The 23,883-nt window shown below is 46.5% G+C and overlaps 1 protein-coding gene across 1 annotated transcript in view; it reads right to left on the bottom strand.

Annotated features, from left to right (window-relative positions):
- The window catches only part of VPS53 (VPS53 subunit of GARP complex), a 219,125-nt gene that overhangs the window by 71,901 nt on the left and 123,341 nt on the right, over positions 1–23,883 (bottom strand). Inside the window, exons 10-14 of the mRNA XM_017864189.1 lie at positions 23,515–23,658; positions 22,290–22,432; positions 18,651–18,792; positions 12,560–12,572; positions 1,170–1,258 (exon numbers count right to left, since the gene is read on the bottom strand). Of these exons, the coding sequence (XP_017719678.1) occupies positions 1,170–1,258; positions 12,560–12,572; positions 18,651–18,792; positions 22,290–22,432; positions 23,515–23,658 (531 nt within the window). The remainder of the gene's footprint in view (positions 1–1,169; positions 1,259–12,559; positions 12,573–18,650; positions 18,793–22,289; positions 22,433–23,514; positions 23,659–23,883) is intronic.

Here is a 23,883-nt window from a genome sequence, read left to right on the forward strand (position 1 = left end):
CAGTTCTATGTCCTCTACTCCAACGAGACATGAGTCTACCAACTAAATGGCACTGGGAAAAAGGAATTCTAGTTTCTGACATTGAGACCTGGCTTCCAGTTTAAGCTCCTCCACTTCCAAGCTATGCAACCCTGGGCCAACCACTTAACCTCTCTGAGCTGCAGTTTCGTCATCCATAAAGCGAGAGGCAGGAATTGTGAAGATGACATAAAGCATGTGAAATAATTTAAAAGTGCAAAGGACTATAAAAGTGTGAGTATCCATTCTATTACATCATTTAATCAAGGGACCAGACACAGTTGATTGTGTCATTTCAGAACTGCTCCTGGGAGCTCTGCTCTCTGGGCTCCTGCCCTCACGGTGCTGGGAATGAATGAAAGCAGGGCTAGCTGCAAAGTGCATGGCTGCAGGTTTCCCAGAGCTGGTCCTCCCAGCCAGCCTCTTTTTTGGTGGTGTCTGGAGCAAAACAATACCATACAATAATCCTCCAGCAGTCAAGTGTAGAAAATTAAAAAGAGGGATCACTAATCTAGAAGGGAAAAGTTCTGATTTATTGCTCTAACCTCCCTTGTCATAACATGGCAGTTAACCAAAAACACCATTCTGTAGGATGAAAGGAGAGGAAATTTAGACTTGGACAGAAAAATCCAAAGGAAATTAAAGTGTTAGTGTGCTCTGAAAAGCAACTCTCCAAATATGCCACTGGCCACCGTGATATTTCCAGGCCTCCCCAGTGGCTTCCAGACCTAAAGTGATCAGCTCACTGCGTGGAGGCCTCTCCTAGCCGAGGGTGCTGTGGGCTTCCCAGGGGTTGTTCAGCCTCTCACATCATCACTGTGCCAGACGACAGTCAAACGGAAAACTGAGCTGACAAGTTCAGGAGATGCTGAATAAGGCAGAGGAGAACTCTTCTGGCCCCACCAGTGGCTAATGAAGCCTGTGTGTGTCCTGGCGGCGGGGCTCTGCAGGAGCAGAGATGTGGGGCAGGGAAGTCTGCCCTTTCGTGGAATTTTCTAAATGCACTTTCAGATAAAGGCCTTCTGTAAAGACCACAACAGCTGTCAACTCTGAATGTGGCCAATACTCAAAGGATCGTACCTGGAGCAAGCGGACCCATTTTCAGAAACGCACATTAGGTGGTTACCCGTGGTGACGCAAACCAGACTTACTTGATCTAAATCTCCTTTCTCCGTTGCCAGTTCCTCCATCTCTGGTGTTGGCTCATCTTCCAGGAAGGGATTGGTAGATGGGGTGGAGACTCAAGCTTTTCTGTTAGGTAGATACGAGAAAGAGAGGTGTTTTCTGAGCATGTTCAATAGCTTTCCCCATTGATCTGCTTTTTCCAGGTGTCTCCAACAGCTAAGTCATGCACTCTGATCCGATAAAGAGCTGAGGCAACCCAGACCACATTCTTACCTCCAGGCTTTCACACTGCTTTCCCGTCTTCCTGGAACCTCCCTGACCACCCTGCCCCAACTCGAATCTGGCTAAAACGCTCACACATCCTCAGTCCTCACACTGGAACGCCATTCTGCTGGGAAGTCTTTCCCATCTGTCAGGTTTGGGTCAGATGTCCCTGACACGTGTTCCCAAACCATGCTACATGTCCCCTACCCAGGCATTTACTAAAATACGGCAATTGCCCATTATTTGTCTTTCCCCTTCTGGCCTCCATGATGCCAGAGATTATGTCTGTCTTGTTCCCCATCCTATCTCAGTGCCTGGCACGCAGCAGGTCCTCAGTAAATAGAAATGAATCAAAGTGCCAGATGGATTTCAATGCAAGAACAAACTACAAAGCTAATCTCATGTGTTCCACATTAACAGACGTCTCTTCCCAAATAAGCCCCATTACAACCACCACAACAGAAATGTCCTTGAGAAAATCGACTTCCCAGCTTCCAAATATGACCACTATTTCAAAATACATCACTGAGTAGGAACCATGGGCCAGCGGGAAGGCTGCAGGCAGGAGGCATGGTAGCTTAGCTCCAACCGTGCGGCACTAGCCCTATCACCCAGCTTCCCTGAGCCTCAGTAACTTCGTCTGCAGAATGACGGTGCAACCACAGGACTATCTGGAGGATCAAATGGGAAACCCAGAGGCGGTACAGGGTACATACAAGGGTCGCTGACGACGTTAATTCCAGTACAACCACAGAATCAAGGCAGCTCTCTGGAATTCCTTTACAGTTTTCACCTTGAGATGTTGTTTATGCCTGGGAGCTGAAGGCTTTAGCAGAAAGGAGGCCAAATGGACAAACAGAAAAGAGGGACTGCTTGGTGCTGGGGATGAGGGAATGGGGCAAGGCATGGCTCTCTAGAGACGAGAATTTAATGGAGAGAGAGTTTTGAAATGTACTTGATATTTTAGCCAACACCAGTGGGTCGACCTGAATTAATCCCTAAGCCAAAAGGGACAGCAGATGGACTAGAGCGTGAATAACTTTGCCAAGTGCCATGACACCATCTGAAGATATTACAAACAAAAAGTAAAACCAAAACTTACACAAAGGCTGGGCGCGGTGGCTCATGCCGGTAATCCCAGCACTTTGGGAGGCCGAGGCGGGCGGATCACTTGAGGTCAGGAGATCGTGACTAGCCTGGCCAACATGGTGAAAGCCTGTCTCTACTAAAAATACCAAAATTAGCAGCGTGGTGGCGGATGCCTTAATCCCAGCTACTCAGGAGGCTGAGGCACAAGAATCGCTTGAACCCAGGCCAAGTGGACGTTGCAGTGAGCTGAGATGGCACCACTGCACTCCAGCCTGGGTGACAGAGCAAGACTCTGTCTCAAAAATAAATAAATAAATAAATAAAATAAAATAAAATAAAATAAATACCTTGCACAAAAACACTACACCTGCGTCTGGTTTTCGGTTGAAGACAACTCTGCTTACAGCCATTTAAACTGCTTATTTGTTGGCCAAAACACTTGGATGCAGTTGAGGTGGACAGATACAGCCTCGGTGCATGACAAAGCCTTGTGGTGATGGCATTGGCTCGAGGTAATCAGTAGTAAGATGATGATTTTTGTGGTATCTTGGTGAGAAACAATATGGTCTAACACCCAAGCAAGTATTTCACATCTGCACTCTCCAAACTTTGGCTTCTTTACCTAACATGAGAGAAAAAAATCCTTACAAACTTACAGCTCTTTTTAGAATGCAATATTTCCAAGCTTAAATTGTCTTCTTAAGGGCTGCTGATATTTTAGAGACAGACAGGAATAGTAAGAAAGGGAATCTACCAAGCTTAATCTTCAACAACCGTAAAAAAATTAAATTAGGTAATAGCATTAGATTCCTGATTCCACTGGCTTAACAGTGGGCTCCAGGCCGGGCGCGGTGGCTCAAGCCTGTAATCCCAGCACTTTGGGAGGCCGAAACGGGTGGATCACGAGGTCAGGAGATTGAGACCATCCTGGCTAACACGGTGAAACCCCGTCTCTACTAAAAAAATACAAAAAACTAGCCGGGCATGGTGGCGGGCGCCTGTAGTCCCAGCTACTGGGGAGGCTGAGGCAGGAGAATGGCGTGAACCCGGGAGGTGGAGCTTGCAGTGAGCTGAGATCCGGCCACTGCACTCCAGCCTGGGCGACAGAGCGAGACTCCGTCTCAAAAAAAAAAAAAAACAACAGAGGGCTCTGGGATGATGCTGTTGAGCTGAGTCACTATGATTCCAAGTCTTTTGGTCCTTTGTAGATGTGAAAAGCTAGTCAGCTAACTGAAGTTAAAAGTTTTGCTCAAAATCATTCAGTGACAGACACAGAATCTGAGTTTTTGAACTAAATGCCCCTCATCTATTGCTAAGTCTATTGGGTTGATAACAGCACCTCACAATTACATAAAGGTGGGCCTCATTTTTAAAATGTAAGGTGTGACTGGAAATCACGGCAAACAGCAGATGTCAGTGAGGTGGACTGAGGATGTTCCTGGGCTCTACTCTCGCTGGCATAAAGCATCAAGAAAACAGAGAAGGTAGGAAGAAGTCACGGGCAGCACTGAAGAAGCAGGCACCATCTGAGGCAGGGTGAGCACGGGCCACTCGCTCAGTGTCACCATCTGGGGTAGGGTGAGTGTGGGCCAACCTCAGCCTCCCAAACAGCTGGGACTACAGGTGCGCATCACCACACCCAACTAATTTTTGTGTTTTTTGTAGAGATGGGGTTTTGCCATGTTGCCCGGGGTGGTCTCAAACTCCTGACCTGAAGCAATCCATCTGTCTCAGCCTCCCAAAGTGCTGGAATTACAGACGTGAGCCACCGTGCCTGGCTTCTATTAACATTCTGATGAAATGAGGGGAGTTGTGGACACCAAGGAGCTCCTAGCTCACTCATATGTGGCACATACATTCCACATGTGGACCACATTAGTACAGGAAAAGTGATTCATTCCTCCCCTCATCCACTCAACAAAGGGATACGCTGGGCCCTAGGAGTAGAGCAGTGAGAAAGACAGGCCAGCCTCAGCCCTCACGGAGATTACAGTCTGCTGGGGGAGACAGCCTTCAATCCAACAGTCACACAAACAGTGAGAAGGGCCATGAAGGAAAAGCGGTCATCATGGAAACGTGCAACAGAGGGCCACAGGAGACTTCCCTAAAGAAAGGATGTCTGAGCCAGAGCTGAAGGATGTCTCAGAGTTAAATATGTGAGGGATGGCGGGCGGAGGGAACAGCATGTGTCTGCCACTCACTCAACAGTGATATACTGGGCATCTGCTCTGCTCCAGGCACTCTCGGGCGCACCAGGGATGCAAGTGAGGAAGACGGATTAGAGAGGTGGCGCTGCAGTGGTGAGAAGAAAACTCAGGGAGTGGGATGAGCTGCGGATGAGGGTGGGAAAGTGCTTCTACACAGGGTTGTCAGAAAAGGTCTCTGAGGAGACGACGGCTGAGCTGTGTAAGAAGGAACTGCTCAGGCAAAACCCAAGGAAGGGTGTTCTCAGCAGGGAGACCTGGTGGAGATGCTGGAAAGCACTTGGTGAGTCTCAGGGACAGTAAGGAAGATGGGGGCCTGGGGTAAGAGGGGTGGCAGGAGCCCCGTCACGCAGCCTTTTGTGGGCCATGGTAAGGGTCGGTTTTCTTCTCACTGCAATTGGGCAGTCGCTGGTGGTTTTCAAGAGGGAAGTGATGTGATCTAATTTGGATTTTAAAAATAGTCCACTGCTGTGGGGGAATGGATTATAATGACAGCAGGAAACCCAATTTAAGAGGCTGCTACAGTGTTCTGGGAAGGGCTGATGGGGAACCGGACTAAGGTGGTGATGGAGGAGAGAAAAAAGCGTCCGTCGGATTTGGGGCATAGTTAGGAGGCAGAGCCAGGAAGCTTTGCTGAGAGTGAGAATGAGGGTGAAGGAACGGAAGGAGTGAAGGGACACCCACTTTCTGGTCTAAGCAACTGCATAGCTGATAGTGCCTTAACTGAGATGGGGCACCCTCATGTAGTGGCAAGGCACAGGTTCCACCACCATGGGGTATGCTATTTAACTTCTAGCCTCAGTTCTCCTACCTGCAATGTGAAGGGACAGGAATACCCACCTCGTACGGCTGCCACGAGGATGGGATGAGGTGTGCGCGGCAGGAGTGAGCGCCACAGTCACGTGCCACACCATCATGTTTCCACCCATGACGGGCCACGGTACGAAGGCGGTTCCACTAGATTATACTGGAGTCAGACGATGGGGTAGGCCGGGGTCCGCAAACCCCGGGCCACCAGTCCATGGCCCATAAGGAAACCAAGCCACACGTCACGAGGTGAGCAGTAGTGAGCGAGCATGACCGCCTGAGCGCCGCCTCCTGTCAGGTCTCAGGCAAACCCTGTTCTGAGCCGCTCATTTGAGGGGTCTAGGTTGTGCACTCCTTATGAGAATCCAATGCCTGATGATCTGAGGTAGAACAGTTTCATCTCGAAACCATCCCCCGACCTCCCTCCCCTGAACGCCCACCCCCCAGCCCCACCTGTGGAAAAACTGTCTTCCACAAAACCAGTCCCTGGTGCCAAAAAGGTTGCGGGCAGCTGGAGTAGGTTATAGCAGGCACACTCTATGAGGTTTGCACAGTGATGAAACTAACGATGCATTTCTCAGAACATATTCCTGCCGTTAAGCAGCAATGCGTGACGGAATATACATGGCAGCTCAACATGCTGTTGGCACGCAGGGCGAGGCTCAGCAAGGGGGAGCTTTCAGCGGTGGTTAACAGGGTGAGCTAGGACATGAGGCACAACTGTTGTGCTTCTCTCAATACAGCAGCTCACAGAAGGGACAGACGTGGGCATGCAGGGTTAAAAGTCTTGTCAAAAGAATTTCTATTAACTGTAAGTAGAACCTTGTCCCAACTATTTTGTCTCTTTGGGATCTCTCTAAGAAATGAAAGCAAAGGGCCCATCAACTTGGCACTTTCTAAGTGGAAAGGCACACTGAGCTGCTCCTTTCTTCCCCCGTCTACAACCACGCACGTACCGCCCACCTCCCTGTTGATGAAAGCCCCAAAACCCTAAGGTGTGAACATGCATTCCCGAGGTTCCAGGGCCACATGACTGCTTGGATTAACTTGCTAAGAGGAAAGACAAGTCCTTGCAGGGAGCGATCACTGCGTAACGCAGCCGTCTGTGCTGAGAGCCATACAGATCACGCTTCTCAGGCTCGCTCTGCAGCGGTCACAGGCCACAGAGAATTACAACTAGGGGTTTCGATTGTCAGTAACTCAATGACATATTTCACGAACTCTGAGGCTGCTAAATAAAGCCAAAAATTTTCCAAGACGTGAATGCTTTCCAATTTTGAAAGAATTCATCCTTTTTGCTATGATGACAGTTGATTTCAAGCCGATACAGGAAAGCAAAATTCTTCATATAGCAAGTTAATTCCTACTGATTAAATCACAGGGGATTCCCAGCACCTTCAAAACAGTTCACGCTACAGGACAGTCAGGCCGTCTAATTCACTGTCAGTAAGGGAAAGTCTGGCTTCAGTCAGCTGTACACCCGTATCTCATCTGCCTACACAAATCCCTGTGTGAGGCCCTAGAGGGACACGTCAAATTATCAAACAAGGAACTCTGAAATTTAAGACTCTCTTCCTTTCCCTAGAGCAGAAAGCTTTCACTTGTGAGATGAAAGTTCCTCAATTTCTGCATTTCTCATTCCATAAATGCTTTACTCCAGCCCAATTCCTAATTTGTCCTTAAAGAGACAACTGGGGGGCTTCGGTTGACAGTCAAGATTGCAAGCCCAGGGGTACACACACCTGGTGTCCACCATTTCTGGGGCCACGCTCTTGCTACTACCATGTTCACTTCTTACATTGTGACAGTTATGTGCAGATTTCTTTCTCCTACTAGATCCTAAGTGCTTTCCCGATTCAATTTCTCATCTTTTCCAAAGCCCTGTACAAAGAGGGAGCTTGAAAAATATCTGTGGGCAAATGCTGATAAGATGAAAGGCCCTCAGCCGGGAGCAGTGGCTCACGCCTGTAATCCCAGTACTTTGGGAGGCCGAGGTGGGTGGATCACCTGAGGTCGGGAGTTCGAGACCAGCCTGACCAACATGGAGAAACCCCATCTCTACTAAACATACAAAATCAGCCGGGCGTGGTGGCACATGCCTATAATCCCAGCTATTACGGAGGCTGAGGCAGGAGAATTGTTTGAACCTGGGAGGCAGAGGTTGCGGTGAGCCGAGATCATGCCATTGCACTCCAGCCTGGGCAACAAGAATGAAACTCTGTCTCAAAAAAAAAAAAAAAAAAAAAGATGAAAGGCCCTCAATACAATGCTCTTCAGATCTTCAGAAACATGGGCAACACTTTCTATTTTCTGTAAACAAAACAAAAAGCCTGTGTATATGTGTGCAAGCATGCTTGCAGAAGAGTCAAAAATACACCCCAAAGTATTAAACAGTGTGGATACCTCTAGAGGGAGGGATATACAGTAGTTAAGAAGAGATGTTTATTTAAAATTTTTTTTCTATTTGAGTTTTTAATAGGCATGTATAGCTCCTTTTTCTTTTTCTTTTTTTGAGACACAGCCTCACTCTTCCACCCAGGATGAAGTGCAGTGGTGCAGTCACAGTTCACTGCAGTCTGGAACTCCTGGACTGAGGTGACTCTTGCACCTCAGCCTCCCGATAGCTGAGAATGCAGGTGCACACCACCATGCCCTGCTCATTAAAATTTTTTTTGTAGAGACAGGGTCTTCGTGGCCCAGGCTGGTCTCAAACTCCTGGCCGTAAGAGATCCGCCCGCCTCAGCCTCCCAAAGCGCTGGGATTTTAGGCATGAACCGTTAGGCCTGGCCCACTGCTCAATTTTTTTTATTTTTCTGTAGACAGAATATTTATCTGAAGAGAAAAGATGATTTATAACTAAACTCATATACTATTTTCTAAAGACCTTACTTCTAAATTGGTGATAAAATTCAACATTTTTTTTTTTTTTTGAGACGTAGTCTCGCTCTGTCGCCCTGGGCTGCGATGCAGGGCACGGATCTCAGCCAACTGCAGCTCATGCCTCCAGGTTCACGCCATTCTCCTGCCTCAGCCTCCAAGTAGCTTGGACATACAGGTGACCCCACCTCGCCCGGCTAGTTTTTTTTTTTTTTTTTTGAGACGGAGTCTCACTCTGTCACCCAGGCTGGAGTGAGTGGCCAGATCTCAGCCACGCAAGCTTGCTCCCAGTGGTTCAACTCCATTCCACTGCCTCAGATCCCAAGTAGCTGGGGACTACACGCGCCTGCACCATCGGCCCGGCTAGTTTTCTGTATTTCTAGTAGAGACGGGTTTCACCTGTTAGCCAGGATGGTCTCGATTCTCCTGACCCGTTGATCCTCGGCCTCCAAAGTGCAGGGATGACAGGCTTGAGCCACCGCGCCCGGCCAAAATTCAACATTTTAAAGTGATTTACTATTCAGTGGTTTTTCGACATTCACAAGGTTGTTGCAACCATCACCACCAATTCCAGAACATTTTTCACCCCAAAGCAGCCCCTACCTGTTCCTGGGAAGCTGTTACTTCCCAGTCTTCCCCTCCCAGCCCCACCCGCCTCCATGGATTTGCCTCTTTGGATATTTCATGTGGATGGAGTCATATAATGTGTGACGTCTGTGTCTGGTTTCTTTCACTCTGCACGGCACGTTCAAGGTTCACCCAGCTTAGGGCACACATCAGCACTCCATTCCTTTGATGACTGAATAATATTCCACTGCACGAGGAGACCACGTTTTGGTGGTTCCTTGTCTGTTGAGGTTTCTACCTTTTGGCTGTTGGGAATAGTGCCGCTATGAACATTTGTGTAGGACGTACGAACATATGTTTTCCATTCCCTTGGGCATACACTTAGAAGCAGAAATGTGTAATTAAAAATAAAAGAATTCGGACTGCTTTGCTTTTTCTATTTGGCAGAGCTACCCCTTCATATTAGGCATGGCACATTAACACTGTGAGACGCACTGAAACAAGGAGGGACTACTGCTTCTCGATCTTAATTACATTTGGAAGAACAGAAAGGAAGATGAACAGAAAGAAGTTTATTTTTTTATTTTATTTTATTTTTTTTTTCAGATGGAGTCTTGCTCTGTCGCCCAGGCTGGAGTGCAGTGGCCAGATCTCAGCTCACTGCAAGCTCCGCCTCCCGGGTTTACACCATTCTCCTGCCTCAGCCTCCCGAGTAGCTGGGACTACAAGCGCCCGCCACCTCGCCCGGCTAGTTTTCTGTATTTTTTAGTAGAGACGGGGTTTCACCGTGTTAGCCAGGATGGTCTCGATCTCCTGACCTCGTGATCCGCCCGTCTCGGCCTCCCAAAGTGCTGGGATTACAGGCTTGAGCCACCGCGCCCGGCCCAGAAAGAAGTTTAAAGCAGAGACTGAAACTTGAAAATGCTCACAACTTGACCGAATAATTCCACTAGTGTCGTAAGAAAATAATCTCACTCCTTTTGGTAAGAGACAGCGAAGAGGAGAGAAGAGAGAAGAGAAAAGATGAAAAAAAAAATCTCAAAAGTATATAAAATTAGTAGACAAAAATATTCATATAGCCCTATTTGTAAAAGTAAGAAAAAACTAAGGGTCCTTTGAGAAAAGAATAATTAGGGGAAATCACTGAGTATCTACAGAATATACTGTTTCTGTAGTTGAGAAAGAACTTAAGCTGTGACATATGAAGCATATTTTCATATGTATGTGTGAATTAACACAGAAATTAACTCAAAATAGATCAAAGATATAACTCAAAATGGATGGAAGATTGATGGGTGCAGCACACCAACATGGCATAAGTATACATATGTAACAAACCTGCACGTTATGCACATGTACCCTAGAACTTAAAGTATAATAAAAAAAAAAAAAAATGGATGGAAGATATAAATGTAGCAGCTGAAACTATAAAACTCTTAGGAGGAAACCTAGGTAAGTCTTTGTAGCCTTGGATTACGTAATAGTTTCTTGGATATGACACTAAAACACAAGCAAGAACAAAAAGATAATTAACCTTCATCAAAACTGAAATCCTGTGAAATGACTATCTAGAGAGTGAAAACAACCCACAGATGGGAGAAAGCATTTGTAAATCATATGTCTGATATATGACAGAATATATAAAGAAGTTAGAAAGGCAGGGCACGGTGGTTCACGCCTGTAATCCCAGCACTATGGAAGCGGTATTCACACAGTGAAAACCTGCGCAGATACTCACAGCGGTATTTAGGCAGTGAAAAGGCGGAAACCACCCGAATGTCCACCGGCTGATGAAGAGACAACATTCCGTGCATCACCAACACAATGGTGCACTATTCGGCCATCAAAATGCAGCGCTGACACATGCCACAACATGGGTAAGGCTTGCAGACACAAAAACCAGGCATTGTAGCATGACTGCTAGCACTGTAGCATTTACGTGAAGTGTCCAGAACAGGCATCCATAAAGACAAAAGTCGATTCATAATTGCCCAGGGCTGGGGAAAGAGAACTTGAAGGTCCTGCCTGCTAAGGAGGGATTTCCTCTGGGGTAACAGAAATGTTCTGGACTTGCACAGCTGGGATCGTGGCATCATCTTGTGAATATATGAAAACCAACTGAACTGTATACTTTAAACGATAAATTTCATGTGACATTTTGTGACATGAGTTATATCTCAATTTTAAAAACAAAATAAGCAGAGAAAATGTATTTAAAGAATACAATTTCAACTGTGTAAAATGCATAGAAAGAATATACCCAAATCCTCATCTCTGATTTGGATGACTTTTCTTTCCTGCTTCTCTATTCTCGCCTATACTTTCCAAATTTTCTATCCTGACCCTGTATTATTCTCTTCTCAGAAACAAAAGTTAATCGTCCCTCAGGATATTATTCAAATGGAAGAATACATTTCTTTAGCACCAGCAAAGTATCCATAAAATATTTTCCAACGCTGAAGGGAGTGCATCAGGTGGGGGAAGCTGCCGCTGACAGAGACAGACATCCTCAAGCTGTGGCAGAGCTGGGAAACCTGCCCCCTTCCTTATACAGTCTCCCTCATGCAGGTATTAAGCTGCCAGAAGACCAAGGTGTAGAGTGAGACATGCCAGGTGGGCTTTCATGAGTCATGAGCCTTTTACATATGCTCTTATGCTCAAATTGTATGGCTGACAATTATACCCATCTAGCTTCTGTCTTTACAATGTAGGTATACATGTATATTAAAATGACCCCTATAAGCCAAAGGACAAGTCTATTTCTTTTCTTTTTTTTTGAGACAGAGTCTCGCTCTGTCACCCAGGCTGGAGTGCTGTGGCCGGATCGCAGCTCACTGCAAGCTCCGCCTCCTGGGTTCACACCATTCTCCTGCCTCAGCCTCCCGAGTAGCTGGGACTACAGGCGCCCGCCACCTCGCCCAGCTAGTTTTTTGTATTTTTTAGTAGAGACGGGGTTTCACCGTGTTAGCCAGGATGGTCTCGATCTCCTGACCTCGTGATCCGCCCGTCTCGGCCTCCCTAAGTGCTGGGATTACAGGCTTGAGCCACCACGCCCGGCCAGGACAAGTCTATTTCAAAAGGCAACGTATGCAATGGTCAAGAGGAAGGGAAATCCAGCTGCATAAAATGGGAAAATTTTTATTTTATTTAAAAAAAAAAAAAACCTCCAGTGAGGCAGTTATAAAAACCTAATCCGATCTACTCTGCTTTCAGCAGAAGGCTGAATGTAATTTGTTCACCTTGAATCTAATCATCAAGTCACTAATAATGCATATGGATACAGTTACGTCATAGCCAGACATTCTCTTTCAATTTCAAGGCATTTTAATTTACAGACTATCTTGAATTCCTCCTAAAGGGTCAGAAGTTGAGGCAACTGGGAAAAGCATAGGCAGCTCACCTCCTCAAGTAATAGTTACAGCACAAGACATCGTAAAACTGGTTAAGTATGGTAAAAGCAACAAACCCTGTCCCTGAGACTCTTTCAGTCTAAAGTTCTATCAGATGTTGAAGTCACAGCTCTTGAAAAAGAGCAAAGGATGATGCATCCCACGGATGGGTCAGGAGGAGCTGAGCTGTGGTGGGTCTTCCTGGCAAGCTGGCCACACCCTCAAGCTCATCCTCACGGTTTCACTGTCGCCAAGGACTGGAGAGATCCTGAATGACACAGTGAGGGCGGCAGTGGGGGCAGCGTGGGGATGAGGTATGGCCTAGGGAGGGGCAGCAAGGGAGAGTCTCTGGATGTTTTGGCTCCTTAGCTGACATCACCTGTTTCGTGGCACCTTTCTGAGGAATTCAGCAACTTTCTATAAAATCTGGCATATATCAAAAAGTATCAAGATATACCTTGGTTCATTTCATAATTTATTCTGGTATTTTGAAACAAAATGGTAGCCAAAAAGGAGTTTCCAAAGAGTGTATCCTGAAAGCGAGGTAGCATGGGGAAGGGATCAGGGGCCAGGGAGCAGCAAATCTCCAGGCAGGGCACCCAGCAGCTAGACCGGGGGTCAGGACAGCTGGAACTCCCGGCCTTGCCCAGGCAGCCCCTTCCTGCTGCTTTGTGTTGGGAGCATGGTCGGTAGCCACGATTAATTCACCAGGGTCCCTGCCACTGAGGGTCGCAGAATAAAGGTGAAGAAGGTTGTGCAAGGCCCACAATGAGATGATGGTGGGGACCAGGCCCAGTGTGAACATCACCTACAGCGACAGCCTTCACGTCTCCTCACAGCAGAGCTGCAGTGAACTGATTCCTCAAGGCCCGGCCCACCTGGTTGAAGTGGCCACAGGGCTTCTGTTGCCTCCTAGAAACTTATCTTTAAGGGAAAATCCTTGAAGGATATCAGACAGCCCTTGTCAGGATTTGGAATGCAGAGTAACCGCCACGTCGTGATACCTGGCACAAAGAATAGGGTCTGGAGGACGAGGTTGAATTAAAGAGGTTGAAGGGTTTAGAGGAGTCTGTGGCGAGGAGAGCTGAGAGCTGACTCAATAGAGAGGGAAAGAAAGAACTCATGGTACTCCTCAGGCTTTCCCGGCTACGGATTTATAACCTGACACTCTGCAAACTTGATAGGAGACGAGAGCAACTGAACAATGAAGAGGGGATGACTTACAGACCGGTTCTGCCAAAACATTTCAAATATGAACACCAAAAAGGAAGGAGCTGGGGAAAAAGGCTCAAGTGTTCCTAGCTGACCCCTGACCACCAACCCAAAGCACCGCCTCGGCCAGGAGACACCGGGCTCCAGTCCAGGAGCTTGGCTCTGGCTAAGTGAGTTCAGGCCTGAGCCACCAGTACCCCCAGCCCTGTCCTCCCAGGACAGAGGGTGGCTGACAGTTGGCCAACTGCCGCTCTGACAGGCTTGTACCTGTGTTTTTCAATAAAGCATTGTCTCTGCGAACTTGAGTAAGCTCCTTCAAGTTTTTTTCATGGTCTCTACGTGGTTACCCTGTTCAGCAGCCTCAGCCTGTCCAGGAGAGCCTTCCCTGCCCTCGTTCCCTGCCCTCATTCCCTTAGCAGTTTTGGCCTTTAGGGGATTTTTCCTCAGACAGGTCCTGGGACAGACCCAGGTTCACAGGCTACCCTGGTCCTCAGATGCAACAGGGCCATTTGTTCCTCTGTGGTCCTATAGCTCCCTAAATGTAAAAGAAAAATCACCAGGATGTAGGGCCCAGCCAGAGAGGGTGAAGAATGGCTCAAAACAAGGGCTTGACAAGAATGTCATTCAAGCATCCTTCACTGGGACCTGTTTCCCATCCGGTTATCTGGATTACCAGCTCACAGAGCCTGTCCTGACGCTCTCCGGACCCTGCCCAGCCAGAGGCCATGGGAGCTCAGGGGGCTACTCCCAGGTGGGGCCTGTGCTCAATGCTGAAACCTCATGCTTGTCCCCTGGCAGACCTCTGTAAGGCTGAATCTGTGCCGCACATATCTGTGCTTGAAACCAGGCAGAAGCATGGCTTGGGAAGGTCCGAGAGGAGAGCCAGCAAGAGGAAATCAGGAGGTTGCTAAAGCCAACCTCATACTTCTCAGGAGAAACACACGATTCCTTCAATGGGATCTCTGTTCCCTACTTCCTTTTCTTTTTCTTTTTTTTTTGAGATGGTCTCACTTTGTCACCCAGGTTGGAGTGCAGTAGTGCAATCTCAATTCATTGCAACCTCTGCCTCCTGGGCTACAGCGATCCTCCTGTCTCAGCCTCTCGGGTAGCTGGGACTACAGGGGTACACCATCATGCCCCGCTAAAATTTCCCGGGTAGCTGGGACTACGGGCGTGCACCACCACGCCCCGCTAGTATTTCCCGGGTAGCTGGGACTACGGGCGTGCACCACCACGCCCCGCTAGTATTTCCCGGGTAGCTGGGACTACGGGCGTGCACCACCATGCCCCGCTAATACTTCCTTTTTTGACCTGCACTTTCTTTAAGGCTATTTTCATCTGGTTTCTGACCGTTTTTCCCCTTGTTACTAAAAAGAAATCAATATGGAACATTAGTTAGCAAGCAGAGAAGTATACATATTTTTGATGTGCCAACTAGGAAGAGTGTTTTGTGGTTTCAGTTGCATTTTATTTTTATTTTTATTTTATTTATTTATTTATTTTGAGACGGGGTCGCTCTGTGGCCCAGGCTGGAGTGCAGTGGCCGGATCTCAGCTCACTGCAAGCTCCGCCTTCCGGGGGTCACACCATTCTCCTGCCTCAGCCTCCCCAGTAGCTGGGACTACAGGCGTCTGCCACCTCTCCCGGCTAGTTTTTTGTATTTTTTTAGTAGAGACGGGGTTTCACCGTGTTAGCCAGGATGGTCTCGATCTCCTGACCTCGTGATCCGCCCGTCTCGGCCTCCCAAAGTGCTGGGATTACAGGCTTGAGCCACCGCACCCGGCCCAGTTGCATTGCATTTGATTTCAACAAAGTCATGAGTGAGCCCACGTAGGCAGGACCTTGTGGTCTGGCCTCAAAATTGGGTTGCTGCCACCACCACTCTGCAGCAGTCCATTGCCTGAAAGACCAGCCCGATTCACCTGCTCCACCTACTCTGAGGCTGGGCTCGTGGGACAAAGAGAGAATCCCACTGAAGTCTCAGGGTTTCAGGACCAGAAGGGTAGGATCTAGAGAAGGTGGCAGAGGTGAAGGGTGAACAAGTGAGTGGGACTCCAGGTCCAAGTCCCAGCCTGGCCCCTGCTTCAATCACAGTAGCTCAGTTTCATGTTTTTACACATTAGCTCCGTGGCCGAGGGTAAGTTTCAAATGAGTATAGCACCTACTTCCTATGGCTGATGAAACAGAGTGACTGACTGTAGGTAAACACACCTAGCATAGTGTGGGTCACCAAGCGGATGTTCAAAGCACGGTAGCTATTATGTTCAGATTCTACATTCGATTTTTTTTTTTTTTGAGATGGAGTCTTGCCCCATCGCCCAGGCTGGAATGCAGTGGTGCAATCTTGGCAGGCACCCACCACCAAGCCTGGCTAATTTTTTGTAGTTTTAGTCGTGATAGCCACGCTGCTCTCAAACTCCTGACCATAAGTGATCTTACCACCTCAGCCTCTCAAAGTGCTGGGATTATAGGCATGAGCTACCGCACCCGGCCTCTACATTAGATTTTGTTACAAGAAAGGATTTGGAAATCACTGATTTGGCCCATCTCTCTCATTTTAAAACAACTGAAAAATAACATTGTTAAAGTACACATAAAGTATGTAAATGCATTGGTATAAGAAAATTTCCAAAAAAAACTATACCAGAGTAAATGGAAAAAAATATTTCCTTGCTTCTCTACCTACTCTCACTCCAACTTCCTTCCTGAGAGACATCACTGTTACCATTTCCAGACCTCTTTCTTACACATTTACGCACATAAACATGCTTTTTACTTTTTCGGTAAAACACATTGTACCTCCTGAAGTGCTGGGATGACAGGCGTGAGCTGCCACATCCGGCCCCCATTCCATCACTTTTAAACTGTGTGTAGCATCTCACGGTATGGATGCACCGTAATTTATTTAACCATTCTTCAATAATAAACATTATAGACATATCCAAGTCTTTTGCTTTTAAGGCTGAGTTCACCTCTTTCTTTGTGTATCTTCCTCTACATGTATGGATTTTTTTAGACTTCTGGTTTAGATATAACATTGTTGCTTGATAGGACACTCATATTTACATTTCTGAAAGTTCTGATAATGACAATTTATGCACCAAAAAGGTATCAAGCTGTATACTAGCACTAAAATTCTGACTGTTAGTCTTGTAATTTTTTCTTTTTGTAAACCTGATGTAGGGAAAATATTCTGCTTTCTTTTTTTTCATGTTTATTAGCCAACTGAATTTCTTCAGTGAATCGTCTGTTTGACTCTGTATTCATTTTTCAAATGGGTTACTTGTCTTTTCCTTACTGATTTTTAGGAGTTCTTTATATGTGCTAGATATTAATCGTTTGTGTCATACAGCTTAAACTGTTTTTTAATCCCTTGATTATGTTTCTGGTCTCTTTTTCCAAAAGAATTTTGTTCTCTTTATGTTGTCAACCTTTCAGTACTTTTCTTCATGGCTTTTGGGTTTTATGTAGTCTCCCTAATATTCTGTTATTAAATGACAGGCAGGCATGGTAGCTCATACCTGGAATCCCAGCACTTTGGGAGGCCAAGGTGGTGGGCAGATCACCCGAGGTCAGGAGTTTAAAACCAGCCTGACCAACATGGTGAAACCCCGTCTCTACCGAAAATACAAAAATTAGCCGGGCATGGTGGCACGCACCTGTAATCCCAGCTACCCGGGAGGCTGAGGCAGGAGAATCGCTTGAACCCGGGAAGCGGGGGTTGCAGTGAGCCGAGATCACCCCACTGCACTCCAGCCTGGGTGACAGAGCAAGACTCTGTCTAAAAAACAAAATGAAAAATAAATAAATAAAGGATAGTCTTTTCTTCTCATTTAACAGGGAAGGCAGTTCACTGCATTACAGCGGTATTGGGATTAGGCCATGTGTCTTCTCTCTCGACTGCAGGTCCAAGGACTTTTCTACTAAATCACATTGCTTCTCTATTGTTGCCAGCAGTTAAAAAAACCCAAAATCTAACTATAAAGAAAATTCAAAAGTATGATTCTCTCAACGTGGATTTCTTCTTCCTTCCCTCCTTTCTTCTTTCCCTTTCCATTCCTGCCTGCATGGGTTCTGTGTATACTCTGCACGACTCGAGGAGACAGATGAGCCAGCTACAATTCCTGCATTCAAGGAGCTCAATGTCTATGCATATGTAATGATGCAAACAGAAATGACCATAGAACATAGTCACTTGGTTTCCCAGTGGATAGGAAATCTGAAGAAAGCATATTGATGTGTTAGCAGGGAGTCTGGACCTCCAAAAAGAAGAGGTTTACTCCTTTCTCTCTCTTTTTTTTAGAGATAGGGTGTCACTCTGTCACCCACCATAGCTCACTACAGCCTCAACTCCTGGGCTGAAGTGATCCTCCCACCTCAGCCTCCCAAGTCACTGGGACTAAGGGGTGCACCCGACTAATTATTTTTTTTTTAATTTTTTGTAGGGATGAGGTCTCACTATGTTGCCCAGGCTGGTCTCGAACTCCTGGTCTCAAGCAATCCCGCCTCGGCCTGCCAAAGTGCTGGGATTACAGGTGTGAGCCACTGCATCGAGCCAAAAAGAAGAGGTTCCCAGAGAGAAAATTTGGACTTGGTCTTTGACTACACAGAGACAAATGTTTAACCAGCAGTACTATGTTCTACCTTTCCAATGGAGGCGTGTAGTCCCAGGCCTGTATACCTGGCTTTGGGGTTTACAGAGTCATTGACCTAGTTAGCTCACCAGAGATGTTAAAAGGTAAACCCTAAAGTAAAAACATATCCTAATTGTAACCAAATCTGACAGCTGATAAAGTAATAAGGTGTTTGTGACCGAGTAAGGCCTCTGACTCACAAAATTACTAGTCGGTAAAACGGCATCAATACTTAGGAAAAATGATGACAGGGCATTCTAGAAACATGACGTACTGCATCACAGACAAATGATAAATCCACACAGAGTGTTCTCTATCATCACTTTTCCCAGCAGCTCAGTGAAATCACTGCACTGAGGGAGTAAGCACTGAAGCCAATGGACAGAGTCACCACACAGTGAACACTGAATCCCAACCACCCAACCCACTGATTTCATGTGGCAGCTCCCTAGGGGAGGTCTTACCAGGGTCCCATCGGTCAGGGTGCAGCCAGAGAAGCGTTTTGCGAGAAACCCCTCAAAGTTAGTCGTTCTTTGAATAGCAAAAAGAAGCAATTTCACTTCAATTTCCTTCGCTCTGGTACGCATAATCTTGGCAAGTTCTGTCCTTCAAAACAAAGAGATAAGAATACTATCAAACAAACTGCTCATTCATTCAAGAGAAGACAAAGTAAATGGCCTTAACTTATATTCAGGAAAAAAAAATGTATGTAGTCATTTCAAACCCTGAGGTCTGTTACCAGCTAAGTCTAAAATCTGGGGAGCAGAAATACATGTTCTAAACGAGAATTTTAAGGTGAAACTATCCACCAGGCAAAAAAAATCAGGGGTTATGGATTTTATATACATATATATATATATTTCGTTTGTTTGTTTTTGAGATGGAGTCTCCCTCTGTCGCCCAGGCTGGAGTGCAGAGGCGCGATCACTGCAACCTCCACCTCCTGGGTTCAAATGATTCTTTTTTTTTGTATTTTTAGTAGAGATGGGGTTTCACCATGTTGGCCAGGCTGGTCTCAAACTTCTGACCTCAGGTGATCCACCCGCCTCGGCCTCCCAAAGTGCTGGGATGACAGGCGGGAGCCACCAGTAATTTGTTTTCACGGTTACTACATTGCCTGTATCTTTGAACTGTTGAAGAATTGGATAATAATACATATGGAGCACCTAGTTTTTTATTAGTGTATATATCCTATATAATTTCACAAGTCATTAATTACTGAATTATAAAGCCCTGCCTCTTCCTAAGGGCCCAGTAATCATCTCTTCAACTGGATGGCGTAACTCCTGGAAACATGCCAGGGACAGGATTGCAGTGGGAAAAGTGACAAGCACACTTAGCTGGTCCTTGCCCAAGAAGCGCCAGTGCAGCTCACTCAGACGTTCCATCTCAGACGCTCAGTTGCTGGTGAACAGGGACGTGTGAGTTCTTAGTAAGGACTAAGCTATCATCTTCCCACACAAATCAATGATGAAATCAAACAAAGAGTCTCTGAGTTTATTTAAGAATGATGTATCTGTAGGATTTTAGCCAAAATTCTAACAATAGAAGCTTGGCAGCAACACTGCCATTAGCCAAGACAACAATGGCAGGTACTGGCACTCACAGAGACGTGCTGGCTCTAGCACACATCCAGTCTCTCCCAGGCTCCATTTCTCACTGAGCCGGTTTGCAGGTCTGCTGAACTGTAGGCTAAAAAGAATGAGCTAACAGTTTCTCAAGGAACTCACTTTATTTTGTTAACTGGGATTTAGAAGGTGACAATCTCAACTGATCGTAAACCAAGGCTAAAAGGTTCTCTAAATCTACAGGAGTCAATGTATTTCTTTTTCTTTCTTTCTTTTCTTTTCCTTTTTCCCTTCCACTCTCCCTCCTTCCCTTCCTTCCTCACTTCCTTCCTTCTCTCTCTCTCTCTCTCTTTTTTTTTTTTTGAGACAGGGTCTCCCTCTGTCACCCAGGGCTGGAGTGCAATGGCACGATCATGGCCTACTGCAGCCTCGACCTCCTGGACTCAAGCAATCATCCCACCTCAGCCTCTCCAGTAGCTGGGATTACAGGTGTTTGCCACCATGACCAGCTAATTTTTGCATTTTTTCTAGAGATGGGGTTTTGCCATGTTGCCCAGGCTTGTCTCAAACTCCTAGGCTCACACGATCCATCTGCCTTGGCCTCCCGAAGTGCTAGGATTATAGCCATAAACTACTAAGCTTGGCCCAATGTGTTTCTTAGAACAACAGCCACATAGAATGGAGCTGAGTACACCTGCAGTTGCAGCTACTTGGGTGGCTGAAGCAGGAGGGCTGCTTGAGCCCAGGAGTTCAAGGCTGGGGTGTGCTATCACCATGCCTGTGAATAGCCACTGTACTCCAGCCTGGGCGATACCACAAGACCCCCATCTCTTAAAACAACAATAACAAAAAAGTCACACAGAACGAACACCAAGCGTGAACACTACCATGAACTATGGACTATCACCCTGGGTGATGATCATGTGTCCGCATAGCTTCATCAGCTGTGACAAATATACCCCTCTGGTGGAAGGTGCTGACCATGGGGAGACTATGCACACGGGGCAGGGAGCACCTGGGAACTCTCTGTATCTTCTGCTCAATTCTGCTGGGAACCTCAAAGTGCTCTAAAAAATGAAATCTATTTTAATAAAAGCCAATATCCCTTAAAACACTTTTCCCCCACGATGTGTTTAAAACACACAATTTGACTATACCTTCCATGATTTTAACAAAAAGACCACCATGAATTCTGGGAAGGTGGCTGAGTTATGCTTAGATGTGGGCCTTTTTTTCTCTTTTTCACCTGGCATTAGATATAACTGTGTACCACTGGGGGGAAATATATAACTAATACGAACCAGTTACCAACACTGTTGTAGTGTAGCTGCAAATGAAGAATTAAAAGGAGTTCAAGACCAGCCTGAACAACAGAGCAAAACTTCATCTCTACAAAAAATACACACACAAAAATTAGCCGGTGTGGTGGCACACACCTGCAATCTCAGCTACTCGGGAGGCTGAGATGGGAGAATCACTTGAGCCTGGGAGGTCAAGGCTGCTGTGAGCCGTGATCACATCACTACACTCCAGTCTGGGTGACAGGGTGAGACCCTGTTTCCAAAAAAAAAAAAAAAAAAAAAAAGTCCAACTCTGGCTTTAGCTTTGTCATAGATATACTGATTTAACCTTCCTGGGCTTTAGTTTTTTTAATATAAAGAGACAATCTGTCCTTGGGCTACACTCATGGATACTGTAGAGAGGATGAATGAAAGAAGGTCTTTAAAATGCTTGGAAAGCTCAGATACAGGCCTGGTGCAGTGGCTCACGCCTATAATTCCAGCACTTTGGGAGATCGAGATGGGCGGTCAGATCACCTGAAGTCAGGACTTCAAGACCAGCCTGGCCAACATGGTGAAACCCCATCTCTACTAAAAATACAAAAATTAGCCAGGTGTGGTTACACATACCTGTAATCCTTGCTACCTGGGAGACTGAGGCATGAGAATCACTTGAACCCAGTAAACGGAGGTTGCAGTGAGCTGGGATTGTACCACTGCAGCACTCCAGCCTAGGTGACAGAGTGAGACTCTGTCTCAAAATAAAAGCTCTAACTATCCAGAGGCTATACACACTGTACTGGGAGTGGGAAATTCACTCAACACAAGTTTCCTCAGTGTCTGCTATATCATTAAAGTAGATACTACCCTGTCTCTATGGAACTATCTATCTAGCAAGTCAGAAAATAAAAATGATGATGGGATACACACACATCACGCTGACATACGCGATATCAATTGGGGAAAACATGGGGTAGAGGAATCGCTGTAAGTCAAGCTGGTTGACAAGCCTTGAGTTGGTGGAGAAGGTAGAGACTGCCTGAGGCAAGAACTACACCAAGGAAAGTCCCAGAACAAAGACGGGGGCAGAGGGAGCAGCCGGTGGGGCCACTGTTAGGTATAAGGATGGCACCAATCATCTGGTGAGGTCTGGAGGTGGCACCAAAACCACAGGACAACATGGAACCGCTAGAGACTGGGGAACTGATGGTGAAACTTCGATGAACAACAAAACCAGTAGAGAACTGGCATCTACCTTGTCACGTGGCAAAATTCCACCGCAATCCTCTCAGCCATGCACCACTCACGTGGAAACATGCGGCCATATTTCTCCTCATAGTCCACAAGCTGGCGTTTTATCCAGGCGTAGCGTCTGTCGATTTTGTCCAGCCAGGCAACCTGGTGAAGGTGAAGATCAAAAACCACCCCAGTGGTTAGAAGTAGAACTGGCAGTTTAAGGAAACAAGCAAAAACACAGAGCCAAGCAAAAGGGAACCAACCTCCGTATTTCTCATGGTTTTAAAGAATCTAGGCTACCTTTTTTACTTGATTTTTTACTTAAAAATCCAGAGGTTTGGCCGGGCGTGGTGGCTCATGTCTGTAATCCCAGCACTTTGGGAGGCTGAGGTGGGCGGATCACGAGGTCAGGAGATCGAGACCATCCTGGCTAACACGGTGAAACCCCAGCTCTACTAAAATACCAAAATTAGCCGGGCATGGTGGTGTGCACCTGTAGTCCCAGCTACTCGGGAGGCTGAGGCAGGAGAATGGTGTGAACCCGGGAGGCGGAGCTGGCAGTGAGCCAAGATGCACCACTGCACTCCAGCCTGGGAGACACAGCAAGACTCCGTCTCAAAAAAAAAAAAAAAAAAAAAAAAAAAATCCAGAAGTTTTTGGCCAGGCGCAGTGACGCAGGCCTATAATCCCAGCATTTTGGGAGGCAGGTGGATCACCTGAGGTCAGAAGTTCGAGACCAGCCTGACCAACACGGAGAAACCCCGTCCCTACTAAAAAATACAAAAATTAGCCAGGTGTGACGGGTGCCTCTAATCCCAGCTACTTGGGAGACGGAGGCAGGAGAATCACTTGAACCCAGGCGGTGGAGGTTGCAGTGAGCTGAGATCGCACCACTGCATTCCAGCCTGGGCAACAAGAGTGAAACTTTGTCTCACAAGAAAAAAAAAGAAAAAAAAATCCAGAGGTTTTTAACCTGGGGTCTATGATTGGCCTTCAGGGGTCTATACATTTCCAGAAACTATAAGCAGAATTTTATGCACAGGTGCATGTTCCTGAATTTCTCCAAAGGGTCAGTGACCTCAAAAGACTTAAGAACTATAAAGTCAGCCCCTAGGACTCACAGCTCAACAATCAACACTGGAAGACAGTCATACTAAAAGGAAGTCTGAATTAGCAGGCTTGACAGCGTTCATTTTTCAATAAAATTCAAAGGTTACATCTGATCTTATTTGGTCAATACTTACATCTTGGTTTTCTTGAAAAAGTACTAGATACTCTGACAGATGCTGTTTAATGAACTTTTTGATGATTTCCTGTTTGATCCTGGGGTCTAGAATATTAGCAACCAGACATGCATCTCGTAGAACATTGCTGGGTCCTCCAGGTCTCTAGTAAAACAAACATGTACCAGATTAAAAGCCAGAAACCACCTTTAAACCTCATGGATTCTCACAGCCGCTACTTCTTGTCTCTACACGTGGTGAGTCTTACTCCTGCTCCTTTACATTCATTCTTTCCACTGTGGATGGATCCGTCAGTTACCTGTTGTTCCTCGAGGACGCAATCCTTACACTCATTTCACAGCAGGAGACACGAAAACTACCTTGTGAATC

The sequence above is a fragment of the Rhinopithecus bieti genome, unplaced genomic scaffold, assembly GCF_001698545.2.
Source record: "Rhinopithecus bieti isolate Rb0 unplaced genomic scaffold, ASM169854v2 scaffold_22, whole genome shotgun sequence".
NCBI lineage: Eukaryota > Metazoa > Chordata > Mammalia > Primates > Cercopithecidae > Rhinopithecus > Rhinopithecus bieti.